Consider the following 26,724-nt stretch of genomic DNA (forward strand, 5'->3'; position numbering starts at 1 on the left):
TAAAACATAGCATGTTTCTATTTTCTGTTGATCTTTAACAGAATGGTGATGTCCCTCCAAATAATTATCAGCAGGAAAATAAACAGTCTTTCCCTGTTTTTTTCCATAGTTGGAGAAGAATTCCTACTTTATTTTCTCCTCTTTAAAACTAACTCCTAAATAATCTTTCTAAAACATGATTAAAATTTTTTTCCATAATTTGTGAGGTTATGTCACTGCTTTTAACTATCAAACCACTCTATCAAATCCACCACTTATACTTCCTTAAACAGCTTTCTCATAATTCAAGTTGAAAATGTCTATTACGTGATGACACAGAGTAGTGACTATTGGTTAAGAATATAACATTTAGATATATTAAAACAACATCATGTTACTTTTCAATCAGGGAAAATTATTATTTTAAGAGCTCTTACACCAAAAAAGCATAATTAATTAAAAAAAATTTTTTGGAGCATTAACTTCTTCAAGATTTAAATGTGTGGCTCCGGGAAGTCTAGGTATTTCAAGTCTGTAGACTGGCATTCTAAGTTATCTTTCTAGATATTTATAGAAAGATATTTGGCTGACTTTCATTTTACTTGGAATGAGAGCCATAAACTTGGTTGGAGATATGCTTTATGAAACCAAGTTACATAAGCAAATCATATAAATTTGAAAGACTCAGTTATGCTTTGAGTCAGCTGGTCACTTTATTATTCTATTTCCCATAGTGAGTGATAGAAGTTAAAAATATTTTTGAATTACTAAACTATTGATAAAATTTTCATATAGTTTTCTATGTTAAGCGTAGAACTTCTGGGAAACCTAAGATACAAAGAAAAACATTTTCACCTTTTACTTTTACTTTTCATTTGTTCTATCTGTAAGACTTTTTAGAATTAGTCCCTTTCAAACACCTTTTGTCTCATCTTTCTCCTTCAGCAGTTGATAGGCCAACAAGTCAAGAAACAACATTTGACTGTTGTTCTACAAACAAAGCGCTAGGAATAAAAAAGAAGAGTATAAAAGTATAACTCCCCTCAATGAATTTAAAATGTAGTTGAATAAAATAAAAACAAATGCAACTATATCTAATACATAAGATGCCACACATGACCATCACAATGAGAGAGATAAATTTCCGAAATCAGTACTTTTTTCTGAAGGGAAGATTGGTACAAGAAAGTAAGAGTTGTACAGTTAGGTTGGGAACAGTAAGAAAGACAGGCCAAGAACCTGAATTTACAGTTCGTTGTCAACAGAGAGTGACCAACGGCTTTGAGATAGAGATGAATAGAGGGCAGGGAATGTGCCTTATTCGTGTCTGTTAGCCTTCTTCCTTAGCACCACGTCTACAAGATCAATGTTGAACAGTAAATGTTTAGTGGAAGAAAGTAAATGAATACAGAAAGCAGGGACCCAGAGACTTATTTTGGTCATGCTGGAAAGAAAAAGAGCTGGTGACAGGGAAGGTAGTTGACACAATAACACCACAATCTGGGCATGAACAGTAAAGGTGAGCCACGGCAATAACAGGGACAAGGAAGATGCAGATGAAAAATCTATCACCAAGGAAAACTATCTGGGATGGGTGATGGGCTAGAAGAGGGAAATGAGGGAGCATGAGGTCTGATCACAGGTTGAAAACCCCTGTAATTGGAAAATGATGGTGCTACTGTCAGAACCTAGCTTAGGAAGAAGGCATAAATTCTCTTGGACTTATGCTGAGTCCAAGTGAGGACATATAATTCCCAAAGTTCAGGAAGAAACATGGGGATTAAAATTGTGAAAAGAATCTATGGGAGAGCACTAAGAGGGTCTCTTACTTGGGACAAATTACTCTCCTGGCTTCCACAGAAGATGCTCAGTGCTACCCTACCTCGGGGATCTACAGACCAGGCAACTGACAGGTAACTGGTGTCTACACTCTTCACGTGCCAAGAAAACCAACTTACCTTAGTAGCTGATATTTCACAACAGGTGTCTTGAGCTATGAAGTCTGAGTTACAGTAGATTTTAAGTTGGTGAAGTTCAATCTATTAAAAGATTAGTAATAAGACACATCATTAGTTTTTCTGAGAATCACATTGAGGCACTTAAGAACTACAGTAATTTCACTGGAAAGAAAAAAGAAGCTAATACAAATAAATTACTGGTAGATACTTTTAATGTATTTTTTTCAATTTAGGACTCATGATTTTATGAACCATTTGAGAAATAGACTCAGTTATTGAGATAGATTGACAAATAAAGAAAATCAGGTAATGGAAGCAATGGCAAACCTGGGCTAGTTTTTTCAAACAATAAAAAAGAGGTATTTAATTAAAGAGAGGCACAGTTATGCACTATGATAAAGTATGCTGATAAAATGAGGAATATTTCAAAGTAAAAAACTATGGAGAAAAAGTGAAGCAAAGGTCTGAGCACATGATGGGAAGGCTTTATCCATAGCTGCAGACCTCCTGTTTGAGGCACTGGGACAGATGCTCACTTCCCAAGAAGAAAAAAAACAAACAGTATTTAATTTTTATCTTTTTCATGGATTCTGTCTAATACCTGTGGATTTTATATTATACTGGCATAATCCTGAGCAAGACTCACAATCTTTTTACAAAAACGATTGATTCCTTCTATTTGCTCAGCAGATTCACATTTTTTTGGCATTTGGACACGAAATTAAAAGTAGTTCAACGAAAGTGCAATCATGCCTTTACATGCAAGATCAGTCACCACATAAGACAAAGAAAATAGTACAGACTATTCAGAAAATTTCAATATGATAGATGCGTAAAGAGGTTATTTTAAATTAGGCAAATTTAATAATTAATCGTATGATGATACGACATATAACATAGGTCAGAAACAATCTCTTCCTTCCCCACCTCTCCTCCCCACCTTTCTCTCTCTCCCTCTTTTTCTGCCTCTCCCCACCTCTTTCTCTGTCTCCCAATGTAACAGAGCTAGATTAAGCATTACTTTGAGGTCAGTAAGTACTTTCTACAGAAAGACTTGACAGTAATATCATAATAATTAATCCTACAGTAATAGAAAACAGATATCTGCTTTAGTTCTGAATCCCTACCCCAACACCAAAAGAGCAAAAAAGAAGAAAAAAGCTGTAACTATTAGTTACACTGAGATGAACAAAATCAATTCAGCCCACAGAAAGCATTAAGAACTCCAGACGTTGTGTAGATTCATGAGCAGCCTAAGATTTACAGCCAATGCAAGATTCTGAGATGAAATAAAACTTAACAATTTCTTTTCTATAACTCTTTGAAAGGTTATTGAGTTAACTTTTACTTAGAAAGTTTAAATACACTGTCTTACATAGTCTAATGAAACACCAGGCAGTAACATACCCATTATGTAAAATGAAGAATGGGGACTCCAAATAATTAATATTCTTAACTAAAACTTATTTATCATCATCATTGTTATCAAAACAGCCAATAAATACTGAAATTCTATTATGTACCATCCACTGTGCTAGGGCCTTCATATGAATTATCTTACTTAACTGAAGACAGATGATCAATTTTTAACGAAGTAGAACCTAATCAAGTACCCATGACATAGACACTACCATCAGCCTAGTTTAATGACGCTTTCGTTATTCATCAGTTACTTCAGAATCCTTCACTGAGACAATGCTTTAGAAGGAGAATGTTTAGGGCGAAGTCTTTACTGACCCTTGTCACACAGGATTTGTTTGTTAAAAAAATTCCTTTATATCAGTTTTGTCACCTATCTCTTTCTCACAAAGCACATGGGTGGTATACGTAAAATAAAACCCAATCATTAGATTTTTTTTCAATAACATACATTCTGAACAAATAAAACATTTTCACATTATAACAGATCTTATGAATCACAGAGCTTGTAAGGAAGTAATGAAAAACTAAGCCACTTAAAGTTTTAGTAGGACCAAGAATCTTTTAAAAATAAAATATGTATTTTGTTTGTTTAACTTAAACAGTGACTATCTCCTCAAAAAGCTGCATCCTTGTGATATGTCTTTAATTTTATCCTCAAATGAATTGATTCCACATTAAACTACAAAACTACTGTAATCCTATAATTTTCACATTATGTCTTTTTGTAAGCGCACACCCGATATTCTTTGGCCTCAGGTTCTGGGATTAATTCTTTCCCTGGGTGAGAAGTTAATGAGACCCTGGACATGGCACTCCACCTTCAGAGGGTGGGCTCTGAGCCTGGACCCCGCTCTTGCAATGACTTGCTCCTCTCTCCTTGGCGTCTCTCCCCCAAGGGTCATGAGTTTGTCTCCGTGTGCTCTTTGGTTCTCCCAGTTCCCCTGGAACCAGAGCCCACTTTGCTCTCACTAGTCCCATAAGAGACCAGATTCCAGGCCCAACCTCCGGGACTTGCAGCAGGTACCACTGCCACTCCTGGCTCCTGTTGCTAGAATTCCCTGAAGCTGAGTTCCTGTCTACCTACACTCCGCCTGCTGGAGGTCTCATCTCTGAGGTTCTAGCTGCTGGTCTCCACTTCCTCCCGTGCCTTTGGAGAGACCTTCCTGAAAGGTCTGTCTAGTATCATTGTCGTTACAATTAATACTGTTATTATTATTGGCGGCCACCATTACTGACAGACTTTAATCCTTCCAGTAACTTTCAAGATCTTTGAGAGCAGGGGTAGCAGGTTTTGTGTGTGTGGTTTTTTTTTTTATACTCTCTTATGCCAGGGTTGATGGCATGTCTGGCCCTGAATAAATAAATGAATATACAGAGAACTGACCACATACTAGGCACTATGGCACATACTCTATATAATTACACCTGGTAACTCTACCAACACTATTTTATAATTGAGGATACTGAGACTCAGTTAAATGAACAGCTAATGAGATAAATTAGCATATCCTAACAGTTAAGTAGATGAGCTGGAACCTACAACCACATCTCTCTGATCCTCAAGACAGCTCACTCTCCAGGACACCCTGATGTCTTGTCTCCAGGACCAGCTTCTGCTCTGACCTATTCTGCTGACCAGCATTGAGCCCTAGTTCTGATGTTCTCACTGATTTGTTCCCTGTCTCTAAGAGAAGACAGTTTAAAATAATATTTTATTGAATATATATGTATATACATATATATAAAATCTATCTATCTATCTATCTATCTATCTGTCTGTCTGTCTGTCTGTCTATCTATCTATCTATCTATCTACCTACCTACCTACCCATCTGTCTATGATTCCTTCCACAGGGACCTTTAGAAATAATACACTGGCCAAATATATATTAGCACAGAATTGTATGTTTGAAATAAAATTGAACTGTTAAATGCTTTGTGTTAGCAGCATTAGCAATTCCTATTTTTGATCTAAATTCAGATTATTTTTATGAATTTCCCATTATTCTACCCATAGGAAAATGTGCAGTCATCAAATTTAGATATATTTCAGTTTTTTAAGATTATAGGCTTTTTTCTCTAGGGAAATTAATAGTAAATCTATATCATCTGAGCATCAAATGCAATTTTTTTTTTTTTTTGTTGAGGAAGAGTGTCCCTGAGCTAACATCTGTGCCAATCTTCCTCCATTTTATATGTGGGATGCTGCCACAGCATGGCCTGATGGGTGATGTGTAGGTTCTTGCCGGGAATCTGAACTTGCGAACCCTGGGCCGCCAAAGCGGCACAAAAACCCAACCACTACATCACTGGGCCCTGAGCTGGGCCCTGAGCATCAAATGTAATTTTTAAAGGATCTTTTCATCTGAAAGGGTTTTACTAGCCAATTGTTCTCATCCAAATGAACAACTGATACAATTAGTGGCTGTGTTTCTGTCCAAAAGAACCCTAAAAAACCATTATAAGCTTATGAAAAATAGTCTGCAGTACAAAACAGTTGTGATTCTGAGGATGAATAGTTTATTGTTCTCTAACGGAAGCATCAGATAATCTGGAGCCATTTAAAATTCATCTTTTTCCAGTCCTTTCTATTCAAAACATATGAGCTTAGACCAAGCCTACTTTTTGGATAATATTTTCAACTTTTACTAAAATTTAATTTTAATAACCTAATTTTTTAAGGCATAACCTAGTCTTTCAAATTCACAGCCTAGAGAAAATGAGTGAAAATAGATAGAAGATAATATATGTGAAAACACGGTTGGAAATACATACATAGCTATACTTCACACATCTGACGGCAAATTAATTTAAACAGTGTTGAGAAGGGAATGTACTACATGATAATTAAAGGAAGAAGGTTTTAATAAGATGTTTTGTTTTAATTTAGAAATGTTACTAGTTCTCTTTCACAACCAACGTCAGAACTCACGTCCACAGGCTTGCCATCTGAAGCGCGGGCAGCGATAACAGTCCTTCCGAGAAAGTCCACAGCCTCCTTTTCATCGGTGTGCCGGCTGGTAATTAAGGTGCAATCCACATAAAGCCAAATGTCCCGGGACTGTATACCAATGCCAAGTCTATGCCACTGACGGTCAAACAACTGGCGGAGTTCTCGATTTCTAAAAACGTAGTTCAGCACAACTCCCTCGGCAGCTCGGAACATGAATTCCACCACCTTCTTTCCACCATCAACTACTACAGAAACCTGCAAAGATGCAAATTCTCTTTAAATGTTTAAAATCATGTCCAAAATTATTAAAGCACACAAATTAAAACTCAAGATGCATGTTAGTATAACTGAGGCATTTAGTAAAATGTTCTAGAGACACTAGCGCCCACCAGGTACAAGAACAGCAAACATCCAGCTACAACAATAGCTTCAATATGGGGTATACTGGTGAATATAAATGCTCCTTTCTTGAGAGAACATCTAAGAGTATATATGTGTGTGTGTGTGTGTGTTTCTAAGTATACACACAATTCTGTATGAGTAATTCAAGAATTCAACGTTAACTAATTTAAAAATAAGAACGTGATCACTTCTCTTAGCATGGAAACTGAGAGCAACGTCTTTAACCTTTGATGACTTGCAGGGTGCAGAGAAAATACATTTCACAGAGGACATACTCTTTCACTTCAGTTCATCTTCCCATCAAAAAATTGTGACTCTATTAACAGATTAAAAGACCAGTGAAGATGAAAAATGTTTCAATGGATGCGTATAGAAATAAACACAAATGCAAGGTGCTGATAAGTAATACAGAGGTTTGTGTACCTGCACCCCATCCTTTCTGCCCAAGTACCATCTCTTCCACAAGTTTCCTGGATTCCTGCTTTCCCTGTACCCCATTTTGGGGAGCTGTCCTTTCTGCGCTCCCACGGTCCCCACCCAGCTCCGAGCTTCCCTCTCCACTGCACCCTCCCACTGTGATGATGTTCTAGTATGTTGTTCTCCTGGATGACATCCCCTTAGGCCTTATGCTCCCTGAGAGTAGGAATCATGCTTTTGAAATCTCTTGTCTTTGTCACTAACTAGCATATAGCGTGTGTTCAATAAATTTTTGTTGATGGAATCAATATTTATATCTCACTTCTTAATTCACTAAGGATTTTCAGATGAAACAATGAACAGTTTTAAAAATAATATATAATATCAAAAATGACAAGAGATAAGTTATTAGTGAGCTGGATTTAGAGTCAATTAAGCAGCTGTGAAGGAAGGGCAGTTTGAGTGTCCGTAGACAAAATATGAATCTAGAAGTGAAAAAAAAAAAAAAAAACCAATCTTGTCTCATCCACCAGGCTCTCCTATTACAGGTCTCAGCAAGACCATCCTAACTAGGAGAACACTTGCATTTCCCTGTTGACGATTCCTCTACAAGATAGAACATTCAGATACTACTAGATCTGCTCCCAAATTTGTGCACAGTTCCCAGATTCACCTGGCCGAACCACACAAGAGAAAATGAGTGAGCACAGCTCCATGGTTCCTCACCTGTGGCATATTCTGCTGGTTTAGAACCTGCCACAGAAACCACCGTTCCTTTTTGGTGCTTCTTCGTACACGAAACGTGGTTGCTATGGCGTACTCCTCAGGAAGGCCTTTGGGAAAGATCTTACTGTGGGAGGAAAACAGAGAACTTCCGTGGGAAAACTGAAGATGGCAAGGGAAGAAAACCTAGGTATGAGGTTCTACGTAACACAATATCTCAGTCATAGTTTTCTCAATGAATTGATCATTCATCATGCATTTTTACAGTAATTTCCCTAATGGATATATGGCAGCAGCTATGCCTACATTACCTATGAAATTTTTATCCTTACTCTTTCTCCTTTCAAAATTTTCTGGTAAAGCTTGGGGTGTGTTAAAGCAAGCCAGTAGGCTATAGCCTATGTTGTGATCTTCCCTTACTCAACAGGATGTTCCAGCAGAGAGTCTCAGAACTCACTGTGCTCTGGCAAACAGTAGAGACCTATAAAGGCAATAAACAGAACCCCTCGGCTTTGTCAGTAGAGGAGGACAGAGCATTTCAAAGAACACTGCTAAGAACTAAATGTATATTGTCCAAAGAAGAAGTTTTTTCATATTAAACTCTTGCAAATGAGCTCCTAATACTGATTTCATGGTATCAATTTAAAACCGATACTAAATATAACAAAGAGGTTTTAGCCTATTTTTCATTCCTACTGAAGACAAAATGAGGAAATTCTTTCTAGGTAGCAGAAAGAAGCCAAAAGACCTCCCAACTATCCTTCTGCCTCAATCTTGTTTGAAAATACTGTCTTCCTGGACCCATGAAGAAATTCAGGGAAAAAAGTTCACAGTGAACATGTCTCGTATTTAGACTTGCAGTGGAAAACAAGGAGAAATACATTCCTTCAAGCTGACTTTTAAATTTATCTGTATTGTATGTAAAAACTCTGCAAGCCTGGAATCTTGCTTTTCTTTTAAAAAATCATGAGGAATAGTAGGTAAGAATTCTCTTAAGAACTAACATAGCAAGAAGCTGTGTATACAGACAAGACACCACACACTGAGACGGTAACTACTAACTTCAAATATTACACTAAGGGCTACTGAAACTGACAACTGCTGTCACGGAGAATTCTGAAATGTGAGCTTTACTCTTTTTGTTAGAGACCAAGTCACGTGTGGTACGGAAATCAGGGAAAAATATGAAAAAGCTGTGCTGGCCTAAAGTCCTTATTTACTTACTTGGTTAAACACATGCACACATATTTATGTACATATATGTGTGTATATGTATATGTGTATATATATATGTATAGTCTAGCTTTATCTTCTTCTTTGAGAATATATTAAAAAGAGAGGCAACCAACTTTATTGCATCTACATTATCATACCACCTCCTAAGTGAGCAAGTGATTAGCAAATCATTTGTTTCCCACCCCTCAAAATAAAAGAAAGCATCTAAAATGGAATTTCCTCTGGAAAGCCACCAGTATTAAACTAAATCTTACAATGACCGTTATGGTACTGGTTTAGAAAATGTTGTTCATTAAAAAACAAACCAAATGACCAAACTGTGATGCCTGCCATTTGTCTTTGGGACGACCTATAAACCCGAAAGGTGGGCACAGGTAGAGGTGACAGGTGACACCAAAACATAGACTTCCACATGGAAATTTTAAACTAGTTAGTGCATCAAACTCCTTTTTAAAGGGAAACCTCAACCCCCACACAGGTCCCGCTCACATGCAATAATTGTGTCTCCACCTTGCTTCCAACTTCCTGCCTCCTTTATCCACTCTCCACCTTGATTCTTTTAGGATCCTGTCTTCATCTCAAGGGTTCTGGAATTTGACAGTGCTATTTCCTGGGGGTTTTACTCCATTCATTGTACTAAGCACATCTTTCAATATGGGCTGTGCATCACTGAGAAAGATTTTTATAAGTTTTTTATTATTTTCCACACGTCATTTTCTCTTATCCCCTCTTCCAGGAACTTCCTTTTTAGACAGTTAACTCCTATATTAACGATCTCATTTTCTTATCCTTTCTCTTATATTTTTCCATCTCCTTATTTATTCTACTTTCTGGGATATTTTCCTGATTTATTTTCCAATCCTTCTATTCAACATCAATTTTTATTTTTTTATTTCCAAGATTTTCTTTGTTCTCTTTTTCAAAATATCCTGCATTCAGGATAAATCTCTGATGCTATCCATTAGGTGGGCTTTTAAATGTTTTTCCCTGCGTCCTGGAATGTCTCCATTTCATCCAGGTTAGCTTTTCCTATTTGAAGGTTTGACCTCTCTCTTCCATGTTGGAAGCTATACCCTAATTTCCGGTGATGTTTGTAGTCCGTATATATTTAAGAACGAAGCACTGAAACTTTGATTGCAAACTTCACGCATGCTGGCACAGTGTGTTGACCAACAAGCTTCCCTGTATAGCACGGTCAGCTGGCGGATTGCACTGAGAGTCCCTGAACTGTTAATGTAGGGGATTATTTCTCAAGGAACATTCAGTTTTTCCAAAGAAGAATCCTTCTATTTCCCACTTGGTAAAGAGTATTCACCTGGCTGCAGGCATTCTAGAGCAGGGTGGGTGTCTGGGGGTCCCACGTGGGGGTCCACGTTCAGTCTGGAATTTTACTTTATCCCTCTGTTTTCGATGCCAGGCCTCCATCCCGCCCTCGTTCTTCTGCTTACCCCTGGTCTGCAGGCTCTCTGGCCCAGTTTCGCTCGATAATAAACCTCTCATCTCTACTCTGGTTGGATGAAGACAGAGGAGGTAATCGGGGGCCTAATTTTCTCTACACACACACACACACACACACACACACACACAGACACACCCCACCAGCTTCTGCAGAGGCTGGTTCCCCCTGGTGAGGAGTCTCTCAGGTGTCTGGCGAGGTAAATGGCCCACACCTCACAGTATGCCCCGTCCTGCAACAAGTAGGTTCTAACTTCCTCCCATACGTTGAGTGGGTGATCAGTCTTCCCACTGCTTTCTGTCACCAGGAATGCGCAGTAATCTTTCTTTCCCTGTTGCTTCATCTCCCGGTCTACCGTCACTTTTGCATTTTAGAGGGGTAAAACTCCTTTTAAATCTTCAATCTCTCCCTCTCCAATGCCCCTTTTATCTTGGTTTACAAATATATGCATGTCTTCCCACCTGCTATGAAACAAATAGACAAAACTTCCTCTAACCTTTTTACACCATTACATTACCCTCCTATCTACCCACCAAACTTCTTAAATGAATACTGTGAACAACTACATTGTCACTATCCACTCAGCCCTTAACTCTCCTGCATTCTAAAAGCATTCCCAATCAGCTGATCCCCTGGCCTCGTCTCAATCCTCATTCCCCTCAATCCTTCTGAAGGTTTTAACACTGAAGACATCCTTTCTTCATTGATATAAACCAAGAGTCACAACTACATGGCTATAGGGGCAGGAATATATCCAGGAACACTGGAATGTAAGCTTCCTGAGGTTCTTTGTCTATCCCATTCACCATCTTGTTCTCAGCAACTAGAACAGTGCCTGCACGAGATAGGTACTCAATAAATATTCCTAAATGAAACAATTGATGAAGAATTGAATTCGGATATAAGCAATAAAAAACAAACAAACAAACAAAAAAACACAAAAAACCACCACCAACACAGGCGCCCTCAATATAGCTTTGTTTTTTCCATCTTGGATAGAAATGTGCATACAAGAAATTTTCACTCTCCTCTTAAGACTTCTATAGGAAAAACAAATAGAGCAAGCAAGTTAATAACAGCAGCTAACACTCATCTCATGTAGAGGACACATGCATGGATTGAGGGAAACTGAGAGCCCAGCCCATCCACAAGGGCAGCTGCTATTTAGCTCCAGCCAACTGTTACCATGTGGGAAAGTGGGTCCAGTGTTGCCAGATCATCCCATTTTTCAAGAGAAGCCAAATACTCAGATTTTTTTAATCTGAAAAGTTTAGAGTTTTAATTTTGGCAATTAATTCAGATTTTTCATAAACACTATCCAGACCAACACTGTGCACACCAAATAAAAACAGCAGCTGCTAGTTGGCAACCTTGGATCTACACAAATGTTTGCTGAATACCCATCATGTGTAAGGCATTCTGAGGCTTACAAAGATGGGAAAAAAAATGGTTCCTGCTCAAATTGTTTCTCAAAATCGGTTGGGAGAAGGAAAATATCCACAGAAAATATAAGGAAGTGATATAAATTGGAAGAGAGAGGGAAATATATAGTGCATGGCCAAAATTAGAACTCGAGGTTGTGAACAGAAAACCTAGTGTTAGAAATGGGACTGCTTTTAAAATCTTATAACAGCAGGATGGTTTCAGTCCTTTTAAACTTACTGAGACTTGCTTTATGGTCTAACATATGGCCTATCCTGGAGAATATTCCATGTACACTTGAGAAGAATGTGTATTCTGCTGTTGTTGGGTGGAATGTTCCATAGCCTGTTACGTCTGATTAGCTTATAGATGTGTTCAAGTCTTCTATTTCCTTATTGACCTTCTGTCTAATGTTCTATCAGTTTTGAAAATGGGGTATTGAAGTCTCCAATAATAACTGTTGAACTGTCTATTTCTCCCTTCAGTTGTGTCAGTTTTTCCTTCATGAATTTGGGGGCTTTATTGTTGGGTACATATGTGTTTATAATTTATTGTCTTGGTGGATTAACACTCTTATTATCAAAATGCACTTCCGTGTCTTCTCTAACAGCTTTTCCTTAAAGTATATTTTGTCTGATATTAGTGCTATGGGCTGAATTGTGTCTCCCTAAAATTCATATGTTGAAGTCCTAACCCCCAATGTGATGGTATTTGGAGATGGGGCCTTTGGGAAGTAATTAGGTTTACATGAGGTCATGAGGGTGGGGTCCTCATGATGGGATTAGTGCCCTTATAAGAATAGACCAGAGAGCTCCCTCTCTCCCTTTTTCTCTCGCCCTCCCTCCCTCCCTCCCTCTCTCTCTCTTTGCCATGTGAGGACACAGAAAGAAGGCAGATATCTATAAGCCACTAGAAGGGCCCCTTACCAGAACCAGGCCATGCTGGCACCCCGATCTTGGACTTCTATCCTCCAGAACTGTGAGAAATAAATTTCTGTGGTTGAAGCTTCAGTATACGTATCTTGTCGTGGCAGCCCAAGCTGACTAAGGCAATTAGTGCAGCCACTCAAGGTCTCTTTCAATTTCTGTTTTCATGATATATCTTTTCCCCTTTACTTTTAATGAATCCTCTTTACTTTCACTTTGAATCTTACATGTATCTCTTTTTGATAGCACCTAGTTGAATCATATTTTCTTTTTTAATCCATTCTGTAAATCTTTTCCTTTTTATTTAAGTGTTTAATATTTACATTTAATATAATTACAGCTAAGGTAGGATTTATGTTTGCTATTTTGCTATTTCCTATGCCACCAGTATTTCGATTACCAGCAGGGTCACCCATGATGGACAGGTTTCAGAGGAGCCCCCAGACTAAGACAGACTAGGAAGAAGGACCTGGCCACCCACTTCTGAAACAATTGACCATGAAAACCCTATGAATAGCAGTGGAGCACTGTCTGATATAGTGGCAGAAGGTGAGAGGCTGGTGCAAAAAGACCAGACAGGGTTCCATTCTGCTGTACACAGGGTTGCTATCAGTCAGAATCAACTCAACGGAATAACAAATATTTTCCTACTTGTTTTCTATATATCTTATGTCTTTTTTGTTTCTCTATTCTTCCATGACTGCCTTCTTTTGTGTTAAATAGATATTTTCTAGTGTGCCATTTTAATTCCCTTGTTTCTTTTACTATATTTTTTGAGTTATTTTCCTAGTGGTTGCCCTGAGGACTACAATGAACATCTTACGTTTACAACAATCTAGTTCAGATTGATATCAATTTAATTTCAATAGTATATAAAAATATTGCTCCAATATAGCAATTTCCTCTTCCTTTCTTTGTGCTATTATGGTCACACAAACCGTATCTGTAGACTTTATATGCCCATCAACATAGATTTATAATTACTGCTTTATTTATTTATTTGTTTGTTTATACAACTGTATTTTAAATCTGATAAGAGAATGAAAATGTTACAAAGAAAAGACATTTATTCTTTTATATTTATCTTTGTAATTAACTTTACCAGTGTTCTTTATTTCTTTGTGTGGATTTGAAATACTTTCTAGTTTCCTTTCAATTCAGCCTGAAGAGATTTCTTTAGTATTTCTTGTAAGACAGATTTACAAGTGATGAATTCTCTCAGTTTTTATCTAGAAATATCCTAGCTTCATTTTCAGTTTTGAAGGATAGTTTTGCTGGAGAGAGAATTCTTGATTGGCTTCCTTTTTCCTTTAGAACTTTGACTATGTCATCCTACTGCCTTCTGATGAGAAATCAGCTTAATTTTATTGAGCACTCCTTGTACATGATGAACCACTTCTCTCTTGGTCTTATCAAGAGTCTGTCTTTTGGCAGTGACTAGGTCACTGGATCTCTTTGAGTTTATCCTACTTAGTGGAGTTTGTTGAGCTTCTTAAATGTATAGATTAATGGCTTTCATCAAATTTTGGAAGTTTCAAGCAATTATTTCTTCAAATAGTCTTTCTTTCCCTTTCTTTCTCTCCTCTCCTTCTGAGACTCCTATTATGCTAATGTCGGATTGCTTGATGGTATCACACAGGTCTCTGAAGCTGTGTTCATTTTCCTTCATTCTTTTTTTTCTGTTCCTCATATTAGACAATCTCAATTGACTTACTTTCAAGTTCTCCAATTCTTTCTTTCACCACCTCAAATCTGCCCTTGAGCTCTCTTATAAATTTTTCCCTTCAATTATTACAGTTTTCAATTCCAAGATTTTGATTTGCTTCTTCTTAATAATTCCTATCTATTTATTGGTATTCTCTATTTGGTGAGACATCATTTTTATACACTCCTTTAGTTCATTAGACAGTTACCTTTAGTTATTTGAACATATTTTAAATAGCTGATTTAAAGTCTTTGCCAAGTAATTCCAATGTCTAAGTTTCCTCGGGAAAGTTTCTACTAACTGCTCTTTTCTCTGTGTATGGGCCATACTTTGTTTCTTTGCATATATTGTAATTTTTTAATTGAAAAAATATACATTTTAAATAATATAATGTGGCACTCTGGGAATCATTTTATTCTCCACCCATCAGAGTTTTGCTGTTGTTTTTCTTTGTTATTTTGGTTGTCATTGTTGTTGCTGCTATTTGCTTGCTTAGTCACTTCCTGAACTAATTTTTTAAAGTGTGCATTCTTTGTCATGTGTGACCACTGGAGTCTCTCCTCAGTTAGTTTAGTGGTCAGCTAATGATTGAACAGTTAAGTCCTTTGACATATAAGTATCCAGCCTCTGCTGGGGGACGATGAGTGCATGTTGGAGAATGCCTTCAATGCTCAGGCAGGCAGTTTACAACTCTCCTTAGCCTTCATTTTATGCTTGCTCAGAGCTTCAAAGTTGGCCAGAGCTATGAGTTTATGGCCTTTCCAGATATTTCTTGGGTTTCTGCAAAGCCCTGTGCATACACATAACTGTCTTGATTCCTACAAATATGTTGGAGCTTTCTAGTGTTTTCTATGGACATCTGCTTCCTCAAATTTTCCTTTAAAAATTAGTGGTCATCTTGTCATTTGCCCCAGTTGTCACTGCTGTCTTGGGCAGCTGCAAGATTAAACAATTGCTATTGATTGTTTTCAACAAATGCCATGGGAAAAGGACTGTTATTACTGAGAGAGCTGTGAGTCAGGTCAAATAAAAACAAGCCCTGTGAGTAGGGGTTTCCAAGGAACTACTAGTCAGGTAAAATAATGACAGTTTTCTGGCAATGGGGCTTTTATTGACTTCCAACCTCATTCTTCCTTCTCCAACGGCTGCTAGGATGCTAGTTTGCACTTGTGATTATGGAGCTGTTAGTTTTAAAGTCCACCATTGTGTTAAGGAGAGAGGAATGTGAATAGGACAAGTTAAAATGCCACAAAGCTTGCTATTCATACCAAGAGTCAGTTTTTTCTTGAACAAACAGTTATTAGATTATTGTAAGACCTTGGTTAATATCCAGAGCTCTGAAAATATTTATTTTGACCATTTTTTCCTGTGTTCTCATTGCTTTTATGGATGGGTACATTTTCTGAGCACCTTAATTTGCCATTCCTGCTGACATCATCAGTAATATCTCGGACCTTCTTCCAGTTCAGCCCAACCACAAGCTTAAAGCAGCCAAGAGAGTGATCTGAGTGAATGCTTCATGAAGCAAAACTAGGCAGATGAATCTTGCTTATATTTCTGACTCATAAAATCATAAGAAGAAATAAATTGTTATTTAAACCACTAAGTTTTGCAGTGGTTTGTTACAAAGAAAAAATAATGAAAACACATTTCTCCTCACTTTCCACTTAGGATTATGGTCATATAGGCAGCTGTCACATCTCTTCATGAGACTGCAAGCCCTTTGAAGGCAAGGACAGCATTTACTCCATCTTTGTATCACCCACAAAGCTGAAAGGCAGTGCCAACAGAGCACTCTATACCTATTTGTTAAATGAATGAATGATTCAGCAAATGAAATGGACAAAGACTTACTTAGTTTTTATATGATTCTTTAATACTTCATAAATAAAACTAAATATAATTATTTTTCAATAATTTAAAATCTAATTCAAAAATTGAAAATATTTTATATCTCATGAAATGTTTCTCCTGTGACAAAAATAATAAAACTACATAATATTATTAATATTAATAATGTTAAAATAAATATAGTCTTAAAATAACACAGTGAAATAAATTTAGTTATGTTTAAAGAAAAATTAATTTTTATTAGCCTAATTTTGTAATGGATGAAAATCCTTATAATTACTATGTTTCCCTTTCAGAAATTCATATTCTGCTTTCAAGGCCAAAAATTATTTTGCTTGATAGGACTGTAATTTTCAAAAAAATAAATCCTGTATTTTAAAAATAATAATGTTACAAAACATATCTACTTTTACAAGCTATGTTTTTTGTTTGTACCACGCAAGCACAAACACTTAATGTGATGCAGCATAATTTCTCTGGGTCTTGCCAAAGTTTTTATTATGGGAGAGGCCATATTGGATTACTGGTCTGTTACCAGAGAGATATAATGACAGCTTGCTATGTCTAAGATATCCATGCTTGAATATTTTTGAATGGAGTGTAATTTCCTATAAGAAATTCTATCCATTGCTTATTCAGTGATACTCCCATTAAGAAAAATATTGTTGATCCTTACTTGCCAAACTCATTCATATATATATTGGGCTAGAAATTCTCAATAGGATGTTTTCTACCTTCCCTCCATTTAAACACCTTGTATCTAGTTCAATGCTGTAAATGGAAAATTCATCCACATCAATTAATATTAACCTACATTTGAAGACCTCAGAGTTTAGTGAAATTTGTGTAATTAATCTTTATTTCCCATTGTCTACTTTTCTTCACATTAATGAAATCATCTAAATATTCATAGACAGGTGAGAGGAGAGGTATACCAAATTAACAAAATGTTCAATCTAAAATCAATTTTTAAAAATGTGACTAAGTAAAAGTCATAGAGAACCAAACTAACATTGTTCCAAATTATCCAAGGGTGACAAAGGAAACTTTGTGGAGTCCTCTTTATACCAGCCCCTGGGAGGGCTAGGTCCAGATAGTCTGAAGTGTCGCTGAAGCCTCATAATTCACATATTTTAGACTCTTTTGAACTTGTAATTTATTTCAATGTTGAAAAAAATCTAAAATGTAGTTTTCACCTGCTCTCTGATGTTCTCTATGTATAGCAGCCTTCCGTTCAATTATAAAGTGGAAGGAAATACTGTTAAACTGTAGGGGAAGTGGTTGAAGATCAAAAGTGGGGCTCCATATAGTGACCAGTGAGGGCAGAAGGCTATGTCCAGATCTGAGAACCTGTACCAGTGAGACTTTGATCCCAATAAAAAATTGATTTCGTTAAGGTCTTTACATTACAATACTTCCCTCTTGGTGTCAAAATTAAGACAGATTTTTATTTTCTTTTTTATATTTTTTCTACTGTCTCAATTTTTGCAATGACCACAAATTGTATTAATGATCATTTTTTTAAAAACACTAATGTTTTCAGTTTAGGAAAAAATAATCCTAACCTTTAAAATGACCTATAAGTTAACTTTGTATTCTTTAAGGACAGAAATGAGGAAGAGTTAACACTAACAAGTATTATTTTTGCTATTATGGGAGGGAAAAAATAAGTTATAAAAGTCTCTAACTCCCAACCTATCGCCTTGATAATAAGTAGGTCACTGAGGCATTAATAGAATACGAAAGAAACTTCAAATGAAAATACCCTTTTCTCAACATTTTCTCCATATTCTTCAAACAGAATATCTAATTAGAAAGTACTAGTACCCGTATTTATGGAGTTGGATAAAAATTAACATCTTATTAACCGTGAAGAAATTCACCATATAGGACTTCAAGAATGGGTTTTATTTGTCTAAATAGCATATTAACTACATTCTCTAGACCTTCTTTCCCACTTGATTAATGAGAAATCCTTTCCTGGTCAGAATTAATTTAAAAGTATTAGGAAATACAAATAAAATGATGATGTCTAAAATGTATCCGTGTTACAGGATGAGTTGGAGGAAGGATTTAATCACTCTGTGCGTGTATAATTGTTATTAAATAGGATTCTACACCCACTGTCTTTGTATATGTAGTATGAACTCCGAGATACTGACATTCTCTCTAACCATGAAGTACTTTCACTGACAAGCCAAAACACCCAATACTCTGCTCTTAGAGCTTTCTTCCTCCCTGGAAAATGCTTGTGTTTATAAAACACAAGCTCTGTTACCATTAAAAGAGTCCCTAGAAACCGGTCATGCATTACCAACAAATTGTCTGATAATTAATTCTTGCCTTGGAAAGCATAGAACAGGAACCTACGGGGATTGTTATACAGAAGGAAGTTTGAATGGGGAGGGCACAGAGAGGGAGGAATAAATCCAGAGCAGGAAGTGCCCCTGAGTTAGCTAGACCAAGATGAGGTGCCATTGTCACGAGCCCTAGGTAGCTAAAGTGTCACCTTAAGGCACTGAGAGTTTGAGAAGAAAGTTCCAAAAAGAAGGAGGTGATGCCAAAGGGATGATGCAACCATGATAAACCTTGACTATTTCCCTCGCCTGTGCTGTGGACTCTCATACCTAAGTCCCTACTTGGCATCTCCACTTGGATACTAAAGGCATCTCTAATTAAATAACTGAAATAGAACTTTTTGTTTCCTACCAAACGCATCCCTTTACGAGGATTCCACATCTCAATAAAACACAAGGCCATTCACCCAGGTGCTCCAGACAAACACCCAAAAGTCACTCTTGACTCTTGCCTTTCCTTTATCATCCCCCACCCCATCCAACCCATCAGCAAGTCTTATTGCTCCTCCCACCAAAACAGATCCTGACTGTCTCCACTTCTCTTCAACTCCACTCTCCCTGGTCCAAGCTGCCTCCATCTCTCCCAGGACTCCTGGGACAGTGTCTTGATTGATCTCCCCCTTTCCTTCCCTTGAAGTCTAGTCGCACACAGCAGCTAGAATGAGCTTTTAAAAAGTAAATTGGACCAGGTCGCTCCCTTCCTTAGAACTTTCCCAGAGTGCCCATGGCTCCATAATAAAGCGCACATCCCTGATCATGGCTCACAAGGCCCTGTGTGCTCTAACCCTGTCCTCCTCTGACACATCATCCCCTATTCCAGTCTCTGTGTGGCACTCACGCTCCAGTCACAATGACCTGAATTTAGTTCCTTGAACACCCCAGGCATGTTGAGGTCTTAGGCCTTGTACTTCCTGTTTCCTCTCCTAGGACAGTCGTTCCCAGAAGTCTTCACTTAGATGATGCTTCTCCACTCAGGTCTCAGCTCTACTGTCACTTTCTCTGAAAGGGCTATAGCTGTCCTCACCTCAGTCACTACCTAACAACACATTGCCTTGTTCTTCTTCTTCATAGGCTTATAACTACTTGACTTTTAAAAAAATGGATTGGTTTACACTTCTGTTGCCTGTCTCAACCACAAGAATGTGATTTCCATGACAACAGGGGCTCTGCCAGGCTTGTTGCTCCATATCAAGCATCTAGACTAGCACCTGGCATGTAGGAAGCACTCATAAAATGTGGTTCCACTCATGGAAAGTCCATAATGATGCCTCTGTCCGGTCCTAGAAGGTGGCACACACTGGTATTCAGTATAAAATCTATGTTAGTGTGCATAATGCCTTAAACTAAGTCAAGGCTTTACAAGACTGTGCAACATCACATTCTGCAGGAAAACAGCAGAAGGAAAAACCAAACCCTAGGAGATTCTAAAGCAGGTTAATCAAAAAGTTTGACACAAAACAAGTCCAGGAACAAACACAACCAGTATTCTTACTTTCAAAAAGAAGTTTAAAATCTATACAGGCTATAGCAAAATAGAATAGCTGCTCCAAGAAGAGTTCACCAAAAGTGTCCTTCAGCAGAAGTCTTCTAGACCTTGAAAATGTTTCAGTTGTAAGAAACCACACACAATAGTTTCCTGTAGTTCTACACTCCTACAGCTGGAAGGAACCCTAATAGTAATTTAGATTAACCATATCACTTCATAAATCAGAAATTAAAACCATAGAAGTTAAATAATGCCCCACCCCCATATCTCTGCCAGACAGAGGTCAGGAGGGGACTTGAACTCGGGACTCCTAATTCCAAGGTTAATTTTTTCCAGTGTATCAAGTTGCTCGCATCCTCTGGGTTAAGAATAAAGTTTCCCTCATTGCTACCAACCTGAATTAAGAGTAATGTTTTGGGACTGTAAGAGAGAAAAAAACTCTATTTTTCTGAGTACTGGGCAGGGGGGAGGGGTATGTAAATAAACATAAAATATTAATTTTAAGAAATAAATAAATAAAATGTTTACAATCATTCTATAATATTAACAACAACAATAAATAATATTTTGGACTCTGAGCAAAGTGTTCATTATGACATTTGCACATCCTAGGTGCCCAGTAGCCTTGAGGGGTAGATTATTACAGTTCCTTCCCCTAATGATATTTTGAGCACAGATGAGGAAGTATCGCAAACCACACAGTAATATCTTTAAAATAGGGATATTGTCTGTTGGGTTTTAGGAAAGATATGCATGCTACAGAAGGTGATAACCAATCAAGAATATTTTCTCTATATTCCTTAGAGATCATTTCTTAGAAAAATTAGGATTTTTCACCAAGAATTTCTTTAAAAATGAGTGCAGTTTTCAGGAAGTAGTGAAAATTATGAGAACAGTAGATATACTAATAATCATGTAATGTGAAGAAAAGTATGGAGCATTCTGATAAAAAGTGCCTTTGTGTTTATCCCACTGTGAGAAATGATATCTTGGTATTCTAATACCTTAGGAAGAATGTGAATAGAATGGTAACCAACTGAAAACACAAATGATTCCTTAAAATGTGAAAATAATGATCATAAATGTGACTATTTCAAATGATTATGGAAAGGAAGAGAACCTTTAGCTCTGGTCCTACGTTAATTCTTTCCTGGCACAGGGATCAGGGTCAGCTTCCACTCCACTCGTCCCCTGAGGTGTGAAATCAATGCCTAACATAGCTATACACAAAGTCAACTTAATGAAGGTGAAGGGTCTGGTGTCAGGGACAGAGGATGCCAACTGAACAAATAATGGGCATTTCTGGCTGTCCAATTAATGAGAAACCAATAAGAACTGCCCTAAGAAGACACACTCTCCTTTTTTACACTCCCTTCCAGATGGGGAGCACTGCAAGCAGAGCAAAGCCAGGGGAAATCACAAAACTGAAAAAGTAATTCACTCTTTTAAAGTACCTGCAAGCATTTATTGATAAAGTTCTTTTATGGGGAGATGGAATCAGGGAGTAGATCTCATTTATTCTCCACAACTAGGCCATGATGGTGTGTTGTCAAGAAAAATAAAAACTCTAATGAAGCTCATAAATTTCTTTACTTCTTAGCATATTCAATAATTGGTAATTTCATTGTACAGCAAGTTCAATTTGATGTATTTGTTCAATGTTCCTAAAAGAACCATAGTTTGTAATGTGGCAAGTAACATCTCTGTCTCATACAGAAAAAAATAAAGGACCAAACCAAAGTTCAGACTAACAGGGCATTAGGAAGACACACCAGGACTGCCAATTCTTTTTATCTTCTACCAACTAAATAACAAGGAATGTGAGGCAAGGAGGGAAACATAAAAAAGAAAAAACACAGATTAACAAACTTTCACAATTTCACTGCTCATAAACCAAAAAGCAAGAAGACATGATTATTCTAGAGAAATTTCGTTTTGTAAATGGTGTTCCAAAAATCAGTGAAACATACATTTAGATAGCAAAGTGTTTAAAAAGTTTAGGTACTAATTACAATGGTTCCAGGGGAAATTCTTCAACCAGCTCACAGCACAAGCCTTGAAGCAAAGCCGTTTTTTCGAAAGTGCTATTTTGGTAGAGCTGAAGTGAGTTTTCCAGATCTTATTTAGCAAGACCAACATTTATTTATTTTTGTGCTTTTAAAATGAAATGGCTAAATGGAAAAAAATCTATTTTTAAATATCAAGAACTGGCTTCCAAATTAATTCTTCCATTCTAAGTAAGCATGAGGCAGGGTTTATGAAGAACTTCCGTATTTACTAGTATCAATGGGGCCTTTGACTGGCTGAATATCTTCCAGGAAGAGAAATATGAGACAAGTTACATTTCCTGAGAGTGAAGTGAGACATGCTTGGAGTTTATAGTAAGTCATTTCTTTCCCAGCTGACACCCACCATCACCTGTCACTTTACAGGCAATTTGGCCAGCAGGGCCTGGAGGGTTTGTCTGAAACGCCTTCCCCACGAGCTGGGTGACAATGTTTGAGTCCCACAGCCACAGAAATTCTGAAATCTTAGCCTTTTTGTGTTTGTGGAGGGGATTCAGACAGATAGGTTGTTAATGGAAAACAAAGCTTGGATGAGTCTCTGACAATCTTACGCCTGTTAGGGTTAGCACTGGTTCACGGTGACACTGTAAAGGACTTTCCATTGAAAACAGCCCTCCTACCAGAAGACTTTCAGACAACAAAAATCGAGGATGATGAGAGAAGCTGCTCTTCAGAAAGGCCTTGAAAGCTAGTTTTTTCAGGTGTCCCCCACCAAAAAAGATAAAACAAATCCTGGGTCAAATCCAACCCCACTCGCAAAAGGTTCTCTGAAATCTGCAGTGTCCTTCCTGGATCTGGAAGCCTGGCTTCTGCTCAGGATCAGTCCAGGGAGTACCAGACCTCCTGAAAGCTGTGATTTCCCAGTGGCCACACTCAGCTATTTCTTCTAGAATGTAACGCCACTGCTCCCACACTTTCACTTTTTTAAAAACACCTTTGTTGTGGTATAATTGATATACTCTAGTTTCTCTTCAGGTCATAGGAATCTTTCACCTTTTACTTTACTTATTTTTATCTGAATAAAGTTCAAGCCCCTTAGCACAAAAGACCTTTCAGAACGACACCCCAGCTGGCCCTTTCAGCCGCCTCCACCCCCAGACACTCTCCCTGCCTCTGTTCACTAGCCACATGGGATTTCTCACCATTCTTCAAATTGCCTTGACCTTTAAAACCACCAAGACTCTCCCGCTGACTACACACACTGGCCCCTGGCTTGCCTGGCAAATTCACACTTATCCTTCAAGCCCCTACTTTACACATCCTCTGTGAAGCTTTACCTCCTTCCTTCAGAATATCTTCATCTCTTCTACTAGAGTCTGTCATACATAATATCTAAAGATTGCTACTACAGTCCATAACAGCTAATTGTTGACATATCTGCCTTCCCAGACAGAAATAACTCGATGGCAGGGACCGTGTCTTTATTCCTCCTTAAATCCTCAGTGCCTGGCATATAGCGAAAATTCAGTATCATTTGAGAATTAAATGAAATATTTTGTTAGAATTTCTTCTTTCACTGGCATCAAGGCTGAACTTAGAAAAAATAGTGACAATATATATCATAAAATATTTTTTCTATATAGCTCTTATAAGCAAAGGGAATTTAATATTCTTACCGTGGGTGAATTAGAAGAGATGGGCAACATGAAGATAATAGAGAGGATTGCCTGGTATACATATCCACGAGCTTTTGAGCCCCACAGAGGAAGGGATGCCAAGAGCCAATTGAATTCTATTCATTAAATACACTGTGGGGCTCTGTGCCCAAGCAGCACTGCCTTGGGGTCCAGGGGACAGTTAGACGAGGATCACGGAACTTATGCCACCACCTTCCAAAGCACACACACACCCCACTCAGCCATAAGCCACGGGGCAACTCTGGCACCTGAGGGCTGAGGATAAGCAGCCATGAGTAGAGGTTGGGTCCCAGTAGAGCAGCATATGCATGGAGGAGACTCAGAGCAAAGGCAGGAGTGACATGCACTGACAGGGAGGTTAGAACACAGGAACATACTGGCTTTGGAACATGAGCCGTGTGCAACACTCTTGGGCCCCCCAGAAATAACGAGACTAGCCTTTAAGAGGGAGCTGAGGTTCCACAGCTGTGCAGGTAGAGAGTAGGAATCATAAGAATTCAGGCACTGATGTTAATGTGACATCATTTAAACCCACATACTAATGAGGCCTGGGAACATTTAGATTATCTGAGTCAGAATGAAGTCAGCATTATATAAAAAGTATTTAAAATGTGAATTGGATCACAAAAAAAGAAGGAAGTTTGCCTGAGGACATCAGTGAGGGCTGCGTTTAGAAGGTAGGATGTATACTAAGCTTTCTAGAATATGTAGGATTCCAAATGGCAGAAATGGTGGACAGAACATGACAGAGAGAAACGGGTACACAAAGGCAGTTCAGGGCAACATTGAGGTCATCGGCATTGGAGACAGGTCAGAGGTCACCAGTTGCTTTGAAAGAGAGATTTCTATAGTGTTAAGAAGTCCTAGTCAGATTTCAGTGGGTTAAGGGATGTGTGAGGAAGTAAAAGGAGTCAGTAACATATTCCTTTGAGAAGTTCGGGAGTAAAAGGGACTGTCAAGGGAAAATGCTTCTAGAACAGGGAAGGACTAAGTCCATGTTTGTAGACTAAGAGGCCAGGATACTGTGGAGAGGGGCATTGAAAACAGAAGAGCCAAAGGGCCACGGGTGGATCCAGGTCTTAGAGGAGGCTGGCCAAAGGAGATTAGGAGCAAGAGTGAAGGGTTAGCCTTTGAAAAGAGGAGGGTCGCCTCCCCAGAGGACGGCTGAAGCAAAGAAATTCTGAGGTAGAGAGCGGAAGTTGAGAGGATCAAAATATGAGGAATAACTTGGGTACAAAACATCTGGTCAATTCAATCTTCTATTCAACCAACCAGATGTTAATTCTATACGGCACTATCACACGTGTCCATGTTAATTACAATTTTTACCGGACCTGTGATTGCTTCCAAATTGCATACATATAGTCACGGTGAGATGCAGTATTAAAGTCAATTATTTGAATATATTGTTTTTTCAGTCTAAAATTATAAAAATTTCACCTAATCTGGAACAAGTGTAGTTTAGGAAATGTAAATGCTGACTAAAATGAGGCAATGGACAAGGTGTACCAAGCTCGTGTGTCACATAAAATAACACAAGTAGCTTTTCGGCCTCCATGCTTATTTTCTGATTAGCCTTTGTGGCTAAGTTGAAAGAACTGAAATTATAATAAATTAATGACTTAGCTGACACAATTATTCTTGCTTGATTGACATGCATTTTAAAGTTTATCATTGAAATCATAATTGTATCTTACTATCTGATTCTGTGTCTGAGAATGAGAATTAGACTATTCAATGCTATTTTACAAAATATGGAGTCCTATCAATCAACAAAAAATCTGTAGAGTTGTTATAAAGTTATTCTTAAGCACTAGTATAATAAAACATCATTCCATTACTATGGTTAATTCTCTGGCTAATTCATAAGTTTAAGGTCATGTTTAAATTTAGGTTTATAACCAGTATAAAAGCAATACGTTTGCAACCACTGAAGGTTAATAACTAATTAATCCTCACAGCATCTTTATGGGCCAAGAAAGATTAAAGATGATTGAAGTATGTGCTGCCTTGCTTTCTTTCTTCTGTGTACTCTGAAAACCTGCAGTGCACACTCCACAGATACATACATACAACCCCCACCCAAGCAGAATCTCTGCTGTCCCTTAGAAGACTTGATGCATTGGATAAAAAGATGACTGAAGAAAGGAAAAAAAAATCTGATATATAATCCAACAGGAGTAGATTAATCAATGCCTGTCAAATTGGCCCACGTAATTACCAAAGTAGAACACCTTAATTTTATTACTTGATGATGACATTTGCATTATTATGACTCCTAAATAGTACATTTAACTGGCACTTCACTACTCTTAAGGTAAATGGCATAAGGACATTTTAAGATAAGATAATTTACATGTAATTAGCTATAATAAAATAGGAAATAAACTCTAGAGATCTGCTGTATAACATTGTACCTATAGTCAATAATAATATATTGTCCACTTAAAAATTTATAAAAATAGTAGACATGTTAAATGATCTTTCCAAAATAAAATAAAATGAAACAAAAACAAAATAGAATAAAATTGATATGAATGTTGTACAACCTATATACATAGGACCAGTTACTGATAGTGTTTACTTTTCCCCAAACAATATTGAATTATATGAAATCTGAAGGAAGAAAATCACAATTTACTTAAATTTGATGATGATAATATTAAATGTTTTCAAAACTGGGAAATGAAAATGCTGAACTGGTAATATTTCATATTATATTACATTT

The 26,724-nt window shown here is 37.5% G+C and overlaps 1 protein-coding gene across 1 annotated transcript in view; it reads right to left on the reverse strand.

The window, feature by feature from the left end:
* COL19A1 (collagen type XIX alpha 1 chain) overlaps window positions 1-26,724 on the reverse strand; it is a 297,565-nt gene that overhangs the window by 253,596 nt on the left and 17,245 nt on the right. The window contains exons 4-6 of the mRNA XM_058553922.1: window positions 7,858-7,981; window positions 6,292-6,567; window positions 1,938-2,018 (exon numbers count right to left, since the gene is read on the reverse strand). Coding sequence (XP_058409905.1) covers window positions 1,938-2,018; window positions 6,292-6,567; window positions 7,858-7,981 — 481 coding nt within the window. The remainder of the gene's footprint in view (window positions 1-1,937; window positions 2,019-6,291; window positions 6,568-7,857; window positions 7,982-26,724) is intronic.

The sequence above is a fragment of the Diceros bicornis genome, chromosome 14 (genome assembly GCF_020826845.1).
Source record: "Diceros bicornis minor isolate mBicDic1 chromosome 14, mDicBic1.mat.cur, whole genome shotgun sequence".
In the NCBI taxonomy this organism is placed as follows: domain Eukaryota; kingdom Metazoa; phylum Chordata; class Mammalia; order Perissodactyla; family Rhinocerotidae; genus Diceros; species Diceros bicornis.